The sequence below is a fragment of the Urocitellus parryii genome, chromosome 9, assembly GCF_045843805.1.
Source record: "Urocitellus parryii isolate mUroPar1 chromosome 9, mUroPar1.hap1, whole genome shotgun sequence".
Classification (NCBI taxonomy): domain Eukaryota; kingdom Metazoa; phylum Chordata; class Mammalia; order Rodentia; family Sciuridae; genus Urocitellus; species Urocitellus parryii.
Window position 1 is genome coordinate 107,005,886 of NC_135539.1, and position 12,451 is coordinate 107,018,336.

Sequence of the window (12,451 nt, forward strand, 5' to 3'; positions counted from 1 at the left end):
TGCTTTAAGAATCCAAAGCAACATAGTGAACAACATTTTCAAAACAAGCAGAATATATTGTACTTATTCAAATACAACAATGCTCTAGGGACATGGAAAAAGTGCCCTCCTATTTAAAATTGTGATGAAGGGGCATAAGATTTTTAAAGTTAGGTTTTTAAAAACAAATTTAGGCAGATCATTTGAGACTGTTCAAGTGGACCAACCATTAGGCTATTTCTTTGTTTTCCTTCCTGTGGTCCAGTCTTTCAACCAGAAAGCAGCTACAGTACCTGCCAGTATTGTGTGTCCTGTCTAGGAGTTCCTATAGTCAGTTTTTTGAGGATTTGTTCAATTCTAGGGACTTGGTTAAGTGCTTTTCCTTTCTTGACTAACCAAATTTCAGTCTTTCTGTGTAGATCACTGGATTCCCACTGAATTCCTTTTCATCTAGGGTGAGGGAGGATGGGAAATTGGAATTGTCATTAATGTTCCGGGTGCTTTCCAGAAACAAGAACTCTGGCGCTTAAAGGAATTGATTTAAAACTCTAGACCTTAATACTCTGGGGATGTTTAGAAGAAAAGCCAGGAGCACAACTGGGTTTCATTAGGAATGAAAAAAGGACATTCAGTCTTCAAGGAGACAGCTTCCCACTTTTGGCAGAGGCGCTCTAACAATGAAAAGCGGCGGTTTGGGCTGAAAGGGGCTCTCAGTTTGGACCGAAGCACTCGGCGTGTGGTGTAAGGGTTGGTGTTCATTCCTAGACCTCTCAGAACCGCCCTCAGCTTGGGTTCTGGCTCGGCGAGGTCCTGGCCTAACGGCCAGGCAGCCCCGGGCCCAGACCCGCCGACGAGCAGGGTCGGGTCGCGGGCGGCGGCCGCCGCGCTTTCATTAGAGGGCGCTCTGGGGGCGGCTCCGCCGCAGTCCCGACTCCCGCCGCTTCCTCCCGCCGCCCCTCCCCGCCAGCCCGGGCGAACGCAGCTGGGCCCCGGGGACCAAGACTTGGAGCCGCCAGGGAATCGGCGCGAGCCGCGCTTTTGCCGGAGCGGGGCCGGGCCGCGCCGCCGCCTCCTTCCGCCGGCCCCGCCGCCGGCCATGCATTCTTCCGGCTCCTCTTGCTCCCGCAGCCGGGGCCCGACTCCGGCTAGTCCGAGGTAACCTCCGGCTCGGCGGGTGCAGGCCCGGCGCGGTGGAGCCGGGCCCGGGAAGGCGCTGGGGGCGGGGAAGGGGTGTCGTCGCGTGGCCCGGGGAGGAGGCGGCGGCGGCCTGAGGGACGAGGGCGCGGTAGGCCCGGGGGAGGAGGCGGGGGCGCGGGGCATCCGCCCGCCTCCCCGGGACCCGCCCCGGTGACAGGTCCGGCCTCTTGAGTCCCTGCCGTCCCTCTGTCCGCAGGCAGTCGCGAGGGGAGTAGGGCGCTCTCGCGCCCGCTCGCGCAGCGCCTTGGGCCGCCTCGGCCGCCGCCGCGTCCATGACCGCGACCTCTCGGCAGGGGACACCCGCCACCGCCCCGTCCCGCGTCCCGGGCCGCGGGCTCCCGACCTCGCTCGCCCTAGCGCTCTGCCGCCGCTCGCCTCTCGCTGCCTGCCGCCCGCTCCCGCCGAGGTGAGCCCGGAGCGCGGCCCGCGCCCGCCGCCCGACCCCTTCCTCCTCCGCGGAAACCGCTGCCGGTGCCCCAGCCAGCTCGCGGTGGTCCCCTCCTCGTCCCCGTTTCTTTCATCATTCCTCGCTTCCCGGTCCTCCGGTCGCAGACCTCATTCTCTTCATCCCTGGCCTCCTGCCTTTACCTCCCTCTGGCTTTTGCTCCCCTCCCCCTACTGCTTTCTCGTTTTTGCCTTATTAAGCCCCTCTTTTCTCCTTTCACCTTTTATCTTCTCTTTTCTAGGCCCCTCTCCTTTTTTTCTTTTAAAAAAAAAAGGAAAAAGGAAAAAAAAAAAAACCTATTGCTGCAAATGAGAATTTTGAGCGTAACTCTTGGCTGATGCGAGGGACCTTTTAAAGGGATGAATCAATGTGCAGGAATGGTGGTGGAGAGGACGCCTAGCTTCTCGCTCTCTGGGAAATCTGACCGAGAGGTGCCTGCTTCAGTCCTTTCACTTGTGTACCCTCAGTTGGGAGACACTGAGGGTGTCTGAAGCTAGCGGGTTGGTTTTTCTTCTTTAAAGTCTAGAAAGACGACCGCAGTGAGACGCGGTGCGGGGACCGCCTCCAATTAGGAGTGGGAATTGTATTATCATTTGCTAAATATATTATGACATGCCCCGAGTGCCCCGGTGAACCGCTCCCTTGACCTTGCGCGGTTCCTTCTCCCTCGCTCTCTGTCCCCCTCTGGAATTTGCCGGTGAGATAGCTGAGGTACTGCACCCGGAAAGCTTAGACCCTAGTCTTTTATTTTTGTGCTGGAGGCGATTCTTTGCTGGTGACTATTTAGATGTGTTTAGTCCATTTTCCTTTTTAAATGAATTTTCCTTTCACCCCAGGAAGACAGAATGGACTCCAATGTGAGAATGGCTGCGACTTTGGAAGAAGTTCCACGAAGGGGCTGGATCTTGGTGAAAGCTCTGATGAGATTTGCCTTCATGATCTTCAACAACCTGGTTGCTATTCCATCCTACGTCTGCTATGTAATTGTTCTGCAGCCCCTTCGAGTGCTGGACAGTAAGCGGTTCTGGTATATTGAAGGAACCATGTATAAATGGCTTTTAGGAATGGTGGCTTCCTGGGGATGGTTCGCTGGATATACAGGTAAGAATGTGAGCACTTTTGTTTAATGCATCTGAAAAAAAATCTGTAATGTTATGCTTAAGTCAGTAGACATGACAGAATATTTGCTATGCTTGGGGTTGAAGATGCTTTTATGCTTACACTATTGAAAAATAAACGAAAAACAATCCTATTTGGTTTCTCTTAAATTCCTTAAATTAAATTTTTAATGTGATTGACATTCATTTGTTAAAACTGGGAGAGCTCTTGTAGAGAAACAGGAGTGCATTATGTAGGACTTGAGGGTTTATAAAGATGTTTAGCCCATAAACATTGGGAATTGAGAATAATGACGAACCAGATTTGTGCATAGGCAGTTTAATAAGTTTTTTCATTTAATGTGATATTGAACTATGTTAATAACATTATAAGCCAAACAAAAATGGCTTTTTGTGTTTTTTCCCTCTATAATCTATGTATTATCTCAGTGTTAAGTTTTAAAAATTAAGTTGTCTGTGTTAAGCTTGTTTCTCTCTTGAGTGCTTTTAAGCAGATTTCTATTTCTGCTTTTAAATTGCATTTTGGGGACCAGTCTGAAGTGGACTGTCATAGAATTAAATGAAAAGTAGTGTTTATTTTCTTTTTATAAACCATATGTACTTTGAGAACTTAATGCTTCTGTGAAAATGCGATGTCCATTATTATACTTACTTGATTTTTTTTTTCCTCCAAGAATTAAGATAATGAAGAACACATTGAGGTTTCTAGTGCTTGTCAGATGTGGAGGCTTTTTATCACAGACATGTTTAACTGGCTGGCAGTTTCCTTAACAATCATGCCACAGATGCTGGTGTCAGTAGTCTGCAGTTGAGAGCTTAGAACAGTGAGGTGGGTGCCTACTCTCAAGGTTAAGCAGCATAGCAGTTCTCCATTTTTAAATTTGGTCTCCTTCTTTTCCTGCCGAGGCTGCATCTGCAGATTTTGACCATACACAGGAGAGAAGGACTGACAGTACAGAGCTTTTATGGAGCCTGACAGACTCTTGCTGTTGTCAGAATATTCTCAGTTGCCCCAGATGAAGCCTTTTCTCCTTCCAGCAATGCCATTTATTACTCTGCAAGTACTGAAACCCCAGGGATAGGTGTTCATTGCTTTCTTGTCCTGTGTCTTGTTGAGATTCCTGCTTTTTATGTATAGTAGGTGAGCTTCAGCTTCACTTTTAGAACCAGAAGCAGTAGCAGTGGTAGAGAAAAAAAATGAAGTTCAAATCTGTTATGCTGAATTTTTAATGGAATTTCATTGCTGTCTTTGAATGACTTTGCTTGATATAGTTTGAGCTTTTCCAAATATATATTTCTTAAATATTTATTTTTTAGTTGTAGGTGGACACAACACCTTTATTTATTTATTTATATTTATGTAGAACAGCAGAATGCGTTATAATTCTTATTACATATATAGAGCACAATTTTTCATATCTCTAGTTGTATACATAGTATATTCACACCAATTTGTGTCTTCATAAATGTACTTTGGATAATAATGATCATCACATTCAGCCATCATTAATTACCCTGTGCCCCCTCCCTTCTCCTCCCACCCCTCTGCGCTATCTAGATTTCATCTATTCCTCCCATGCTCCCTTTATTTTATTTATTTATTTATTTATTTTTTTATATTTATTTATTTTTTAGTTCTCGGCGGACACAACATCTTTGTTGGTATGTGGTGCTGAGGATCGAACCCGGGCCGCACGCATGCCAGGCGAGCGCGCTACCGCTCGAGCCACATCCCCAGCCCCCCTTTATTTTATTTTTATGTGGTGCTGAGGATTGAACCCAGTGCCCCACATATGCCAGGTGAGCGCTCTACCTCTGAGCCACAACCTCAGCCCCCCCAAATATATTTTGATACTAATTATTTTATTCTTTATACTTAAGTATGCTCATTTTAAATGAGCTCATTAGCTTTTTACAGACAGATTCCAGAAGTTGTTTCTACTTTAAATGCAACAAAATTATTGAAATGTTTGGGCTTGTGTGTGATGTATTTATAAGTGAAAAAGGTGAAAAAAATTAATTTGTCATTGATTTTGAGATTATAAGAAATGTAGAGTTACTATTTGAAGTTAGTTATCCTTTGGCCATAGCACAGCTGTAGTGTATTTTTATTTTCTTGGGGGTATCATTCCCTTACTGATTATAGAGCTACTCTGTAGTTTATTTTGCTACCTGCTTAGAAAGTGGTCTTGACACGATCTGCATCAATGTCTTTGATGGATCTGCTCTTTTCTAGGCTATCTCATTTTGACAATTTGGTCAGTTCCTCACTTAAATATAGAATATTTTAGTGTGTATATTTTAAATGTTTTCCCTATATGTAAAATATTTGGTTTCAGAGAGTCTGATCATAATAGAACACAGTCAGGTTCTCTAGTTCTGCACCGATTACTGGGCTAGGGATGTAGCTCAGTGCTAGACTCATCTAGCATATGTGAGGCTCTGGGTTCAATCACCAGCACAGCAAATAAATAAATAAACAAACTTCTGTTTGGGGTAACACAAAGTTTTTTTTTTTTTTTTTGTACCAGGGATTGAACCACTAAGCCACATCTCCAGCCGTTTTTCGTTTTTTATTTTGAGACGGTCTGGCTGAGTTGCTTAGGGCCTTGATAAATTGCTGAGCTGACTTTGAACTTGTGATCCTCCTGCCTCAGCCTGCTGAGCTGCTGGGATTACAGGCGTGTGCCACTGCTCCCAGCTTCAAAAATGTACTAAAGTTCTGTGATGTTGCCTCTTAATGTACAGCAGATGTCACAAAAATGAGTCCGTTGAATGCTGACATGCTTCTTGGATGATGAATGGTGAAGCCCAAGGACTTTAATGAATTTTCTTGTATTTAGTTTACATTCTCAGAGCTGGAGAATTACTTGTGGACATAGAAGGTGGAAAAAAGGATTTTCTGGTCTTTCTGCTTATTTCTGACATTGTCAGAGGAACACATTTATTGAAAGAACTCTGAAGACAATGAGTTTGTTCCTCCCTAGCTTGCTATTATTACAAGGTGGAAGTGATAGTTAACATTTCTTTTAGTGGGAAGTGCTATACAGGTATCTCATGTTGAGGAAAAGTTTTATACTGCCTTTATCCTAGTATTTTAAGGACAAAGTATTAAGTCTTAAGTATTTTATCCAAAAGACATAACTAGTGATTCATTTCTACATGCTTTGTTTGGATCTGGGGTAAATCTGTGTACCCATTTTTCCAATTTAAGTGAAGGTTGGCAAATTTCAGAGAGAGATTTTGTGAAAAGCAAAATGTGTTTATTTATAGCAGTTTATTTTGACTTTCATTTATTTTAATAAAATTATTGTTGTCCAAGTACATTAAAGTCTCTGTACATGAAATAGTTAAAAAAATATTCAGGGGGCTGGGGTTATGGCTCAGTGGTAGAATGCTTTCGTCGCACATGCAAGGCCCTGGGTTCAGTCCTCAGCACCACATAAAAATAAATAAATAAATAAAATAAAGTTATTAAAAAATGTTCATTATAAGTGGAGCTCCAGAATTTCTATATAGGATTGAGAGTCTTATGGACCAGTCTGATTGGCAGGGACTTGGGGTACCAGGAAACTTTCTGCTAAGCTGTTTTTGCTTAGCAAATGTTATTTCCCTTAGATTGGGTATTTACTTGGGGTGGCTTTAGGGAAAGCTGATGCAGATGAGGTTTAGGTTCCTCACAGCTGCTATGGCTATATGTTCATCTTTGTGTGTTATTTGATTTGGTAGTGTTCTACATTTTTTATTGGGATACCAGATTTGTTATGTAAGCAAAATTAATTTTCAGGAATTATATCTGACCTTGAATTTCCAGAGAATGTTTTAAAAATGTATCTTCTAGAGCAGTATTTTTTAGCCTTTGAGTCATAAAACCAATATAGAATGTCAAGATGAACATTTTTGGAAAGTGAAATTAAATATAGTTAAATAGAAAAGATAAGAAATGTGTATATCTGTGCTGAATGTTGCCTCAGATTGTGTCTTGTTACAGTGTGTTTAGTCAACATTTGAAAGAGACTGTTGTAATGGAAAGAACATGGCAACTTACAGTCAGCAGAATTAATCTACCTTTAACATTTCCCCTCATTAGTAGGGGGTGACAGCTGGATCTTTTTTATAACCCTATAGCTTAATTTGTTGCCTGCTCCTCACAGAGTGCTAAATTAGTCTCTTTTTGTTTGTTTTTGTTTTTGTTATTTTTGGTGTGGTGGGGATCAAACCCAGGGCTTCATGCATTCTAGGCAAGTACTACCTCTGAACTACATCCCCAGCTTAAGTGTCTCTTGAACAATCATTTCTTTTATTCCTGATCCCAACTAAAATTCCTTAGCTGCCTACCTTCCTGAAAGGTCTGATGTCAAGGTGGTTGCAATCCATAAACTATCAATCCTGAACCAGATCACGTGAACTAGATTGTATAAAATACACATTTGTTAATTTAGCACATTTGTTATGTGTAGGAATGGGTGCGTTGGAAGTGCTGAGACACCAACACAATTGCTTACTTTTAGGAACTCACAGCAGCTTTGGTGGGGAGACAGTGAAAATATATTGAATGATGCTGTAATAGAGATGTAGCATGGTATAAAAGAGGAGGTGCTTCTGATCTAGCATTAGTGGTAGTAGAGAGGGAATAGGGAATTTAGGGGAGGAGAGGCTTCAGATTCCTGTTTTTTTTTTTTTTTTTTTCCCCATTAGGGAGCTGTTTCTCTGTGGGTATCTTTGTCTAATCAGTAATTATAATGGATTTAAATTACTTGAATAATGTATCAGTTTGAGACTTACATCTTTGAGGCAATAATGTTAGCCAACATTTATTAAAATGTAAGTCAAGTAGTGTTCTAAGAGTTTCACACTAATGAATTATCTTTGTCATTTTGCTATTAGTCATTTAATACAACAATTTTATCAGTTTGATACTATTATTATCCTGTTCCTTTTGTTATTGATAATTGAAACAGGTTTCACAGGTATTTCTCCTTAAGCATGAACTGAAATTGTTGTTGCCACAAGTTTATTTTTGTATTTAAAAAGCCAATATTGATCTTTAGATAATGTCCCTAGAATGTTTTCTTAATTTTTACCATCCCATTTGCCTTTTGTTTGGAAGCATGAAACATCTGAAAGCATTATCACAATGTGGATTTCTGTAAGAAGTAAAAAAATTGTTGCTTCAGTGGAAACATTTCCAGTATACGGGAAATTTCATAAAATCCCCCTTCATATACACATACATACACACATATGTGTATATATATATATATATATATATATATATATATATATATATATGAATGTGATGTATATATATCACAAAAATACAAAGCTGGCTAAATACCTGAAAAAAAAAAGCAAAGAACAATAGCCCACACAGTGAAAGATCAAAAATTTGATAGTAACTCTTCTATGAACAAAGGCAAAATTCTTTTAAATTCTTCTTTTTTCTCCTTTCTCTTCTCCGTTGCCCAATTTTAGTCAATAGTATATTCACGGTAGTATATACTATTATGTTTGTTTTTACTGCTGCCTCTTCATTTGTGAGCTTTGAGGGTACCTTCGGCTCCTAGCTATTACATTAAGGTCATCAGAAAGCTTATTATACTTTCCCTTGTTCTCTCCCTGCTCCCAGTTTATGTTACTTGCATTTATATAATTGTATGGCCTATTTTTATGTTCTATTTTGTTACACTTATCTCCATCTGTTTTTGTCTTAATTCTTCTGTTAAATATGTTTAATACTTAAGTATTTTTGTGAAATTTTTCCCAGTTGTCTTTTTTGTTAGCTGAAGTTTATCTTTGTACAGATTGAGCTTCTTTAATATGAAAACCCAAAATCTGAAATGCTTCAAAATCCTAAACTTTTTGAATATGATGCCACAAGTGAAAAATTTTTGAAATATGATGCCGCAAGTGGAAAATTCCACACCTGACCTCATGTGAGGTCAAAATGTAGGTTTACAAAGAATGGCTTATGAAATTACCTTCAGACTACATGAATATAAGGTATACATAAGACTTAAGTAGCTTTTGCATTTACATCTCAATCTCATTCTCAAGAAAGCTCATTATGTATATGCGCATATCCCAAAACCTAAAAAAAAATTGAAATCCAAACTCTTCTGATCCCATTCATTTCAGATAAGGGATGCTCAACCTGTAGTTTCTCAATAATGGCTCATGGGAACAAAATGAGTTTTCTTATAACGTTTTCAGAACTGTTTTGTTGCTTTACTCTTGAAAGGCAACTTATCAGGTTATAAAATCCTTGGCTCACCCTTTCTTTCCTGTAGTATCATATGATATTATTCAAATGCCTTATATTAAATGTTACTGTGGAGGTGTGAAGAGCCAGGTTTATTCCCACCCCATTATTAGTGAATTGATCTTTTTTTTGCCTATCTATACAAAGGATTCTTTCTTTATCTGAGAGCTAGTAACTTTACTAGAATATGTTGTTGTTGACTGTGTATAGATCATTTTTTCGTGGTACATATATGTTCTTTTAGTATACAGATTCTATTTTTATTTCAGGACAGTTTTTTTTTTAAATCTTTAAATGTTTATTATGTTTTGTTTTTATTTGTGGATCCTAATTATGTGTGTGTTGAATCTCCCTTTGAATGTCTTTTATAACAAGTATTTTTCCCTTAATCCTTATATTTTTTGTTTATTTGTCTCTTATTGTGTTTTCTGTAATATCTCTTCTTTGTTCTGCTTTCAGTTTTTCTTATTTGTGTGATTGTTTTGTTTATTTTCTATAACTGTTGATTGAGTTCTGCTAACTCATTCTTCCTCTATTCCTGTTACCTAGACATTTCTGTCTTGAGTTTTTGTATTTGTGTTCTGTGGTCTTGCTTCACTGGTGGTGGATTCACTGATTTTCTTAAATTTAGATAGGAATATTAATTTATAATTTTTCCCTTCTCCTTTGTAATATAATTCTGGTGACTGTTCTTTGATAAATGGTACATTTTGCTGCTCATTTCTACCATTTTTCTTATAGCATCTCTGTTAGTGCCATGCCAATTATTTTTATTCCTTATAAGGTATTATATTTGAATATATGAGTTATTTCCCTTTGTGCTAGACAACTTTGCACCACTCTAACCAAAAGATCTAATAAGAACAACTTAAGAGGAGGAAATTTTTTTTTTTTTTTTTGGGCTTATGGTTTCAGAGGTCTCAGTACATGGTTGGCTGACTCTATAGCTCTGGGCCCCAGGTGAGGCAGAACACCATTGTAGAAAGGCACGGAAGACGAAATCTTCTGCTCAGTTCATGACAGCCAGGAAGCAGAGAGAGCAAGAAAGAAGAGTAGAGGAGAGGGGTGGAGGGAGGGGGAGGAAGGTGGAGAGGGGTAGGGATAGAGATAAGGATGCCTGAGACAAAATATAAACCCCAAGGCGTGCCCTTCAATGACCTACTTCTTGCCACCCCACCCTACCTGCCTATGGTTACACCCAGCTAATACATTCAAGTGGATTAATCCACTGGTTAGGTTACCACTCTTGATCCAATCATTTCTTTTTTTTTTCCCCCCCACCTCTGAACATTCTTGCAATGTCTCACAAATGAGTGCCTCCCTCCCCCCAACCCACCCCCTCTACTGGGGATTGAACTAAGGGGCACTGGACCACTGAACCACATCCCCATCCCCTTTTTTTTTTTTTTTTGTATTTTATTTATAGACAGGGTCTCACTGAGTTGCTTAGCACCTCGCCTTTGCTGAGGCTAGAAATTCTCCGGTCTAAGTTTTCGGAGCCACTGGGATTACAGGTGTGCCCTGCTGTACTTGGTACACATGAGCTTTTTGTGGGATACCTCATATTCAAGCTGTAACACCTGTGTTATTATTGGTAGGCGATCTGGATGGGGCCAGGGTAGATTTCTAAATTTCTGCCTCTGATGGTTTTTTTCACATATGGAGCCTGATTATTTCTCTCTGTTGCCACAAGTGATCCTTCCCAAGTCAGACTGAGTCTGGTCTTTTGTGGCCAATTCTGGATCAGTTAATTATATTTGAGGTCTGCCCCAAAGCAAGTAGTAGTTTCTAAAATGTGTGTGTGTGTGTGTGTGTGTGTGTGTGTGTGTATGTGTGTGTCCCCGTCCCCCTCACAGTTCCCAGACTGTTTTAATTCTTGGACTATTTAGTTAAAACATTCACTATGTTTCTGCTTGACTTTAGTAGAAAATTCTCATCAAAATGAATGGAGGAAATGAGTTACCTTTGATACTTCAGGAAGGAATATGAATGAAATGTGACATGAATAAATAATGAAATGTGACATGAATAATAATACTAATACTTTAGGGTCTGATCTGTGGAAAATCTTAAAATGTTTAAGGATCACCAGTGCCCCCCAAGCTCTGATAAAAATTACTATAAACTAGTTTCCTGTATTTACTACTCCTAATCTAAAATTGGGGTTTGCTAAGTATTTAACTTTTTAAAAAAAATATTTATTGTTTTTTTAGTTGTAGTTGGACCTTTATTTTATTACTTATTTTTAGGTGGTGCTGAGGATTGAACCCAGGGTTTTGCACATGGTAGACAAGCACTCTACCGCTGAGCCACAACCCCAGGCCCTAGCTTTTGTTTTAAGAGTTTCTTTTGGAGTTTGTAAATCAGTGGCCATATTCAGCAGCTGATGTGTTCATATGGCCTTATGCTTTTTTTAAAGTTAGTTGCCAGCATTTTAAAATTAGGGCTATTTCACAAAACATGAAAAAAAAATCTGCATTTCTAGCTGCTGTTGAGAAATTAAAATCTGGCCGTGCAAGGGCCTCACTCCTGCTGGCATCAAGCATGAGATGGCTGCCTTCTTTAGATGGGGCCTATACTCTAGTTCACCCAGCATGCCACTTCTTCCTTCTCTTAACTTGAGCCTACTTTAGTCATTAACATTACCCATTCAGATCCCAGAGACTTGGGGATGTTCATTTTAAAAAGATTATATTACAATTACTATTGTTTCTGTTAGGTATGTGTTAGTTTTATTTGTATTCATAGGCCTTCATAGTGCTTAAAACTGGTGAAGTCTGTTATTAAAAACTATGTAGGCTGGGTGCAGTGGCGCATGCCTGTAATCCCAACAGTTTGGGAGGCTGAGGCAGAAGGATTTCGAGTTCAAAGCCAGTCTCAACAAAATCGAGGTGCTAAGCAACTCAGTGAGATTGTGTTTCTGAATAAAATACAAAATAGGGATGGGGATGTGGTCCAGTGCCCCTCGGTTCAATCCCTAGTACCAAAAAAACCCCAATGTTTGTTATCGATCTCACCTACTCATTCATGAAGCCGAGTCATTCTGTAGGAATCAAGAAATGAAGTGCCATTTTGTAAGAGCTGTGTTCACAGATTTTTCAAGTTTTGTGTACCATATCACTAACCTAGTAAAATGTTTCCTGCTGTTTGTATACTTATTTAGTTAGCAAAATGTCTCATTTCTTCTTATGAATATAATCACATAAAATCTAGATCATTAAAATTAGTTATTTCCCTTTATTATTTCATATTTTAAAATATGAAAAACAATAAGCCTGGTTGATTTCTGCTCATTTTAAATTATAGTATAGATAGCTAATCTTTTTTAATATTTATTTAGTTGTACATGAACACACAATGTCTTTATTTATTTTTATATGGTGCTGAAGATTGAACCCAGTGCCTCACACATGCGACATAAGCACTTTACCACTGAGCTACAGCCTTAGC

The 12,451-nt window shown here is 40.1% G+C and overlaps 1 protein-coding gene across 3 annotated transcripts in view; it reads left to right on the forward strand.

The window, feature by feature from the left end:
- The first annotated feature begins 923 nt into the window (after positions 1-923).
- Lpgat1 (lysophosphatidylglycerol acyltransferase 1) overlaps positions 924-12,451 on the forward strand; it is a 72,152-nt gene continuing 60,624 nt past the window's right edge. The window contains exons 1-2 of one of the 3 annotated variants that reach the window (XM_026387405.2): positions 924-1,134; positions 2,458-2,722. In XM_026387405.2, the coding sequence (XP_026243190.2) occupies positions 2,467-2,722 (256 nt within the window). In that variant the 5' untranslated portion in view covers positions 924-1,134; positions 2,458-2,466. Of the gene's footprint in view, positions 1,135-1,348; positions 1,583-2,457; positions 2,723-12,451 lie in introns of those variants that run through there. The other 2 variants (XM_026387408.2, XM_026387407.2) reach the window with 2 other exon arrangements.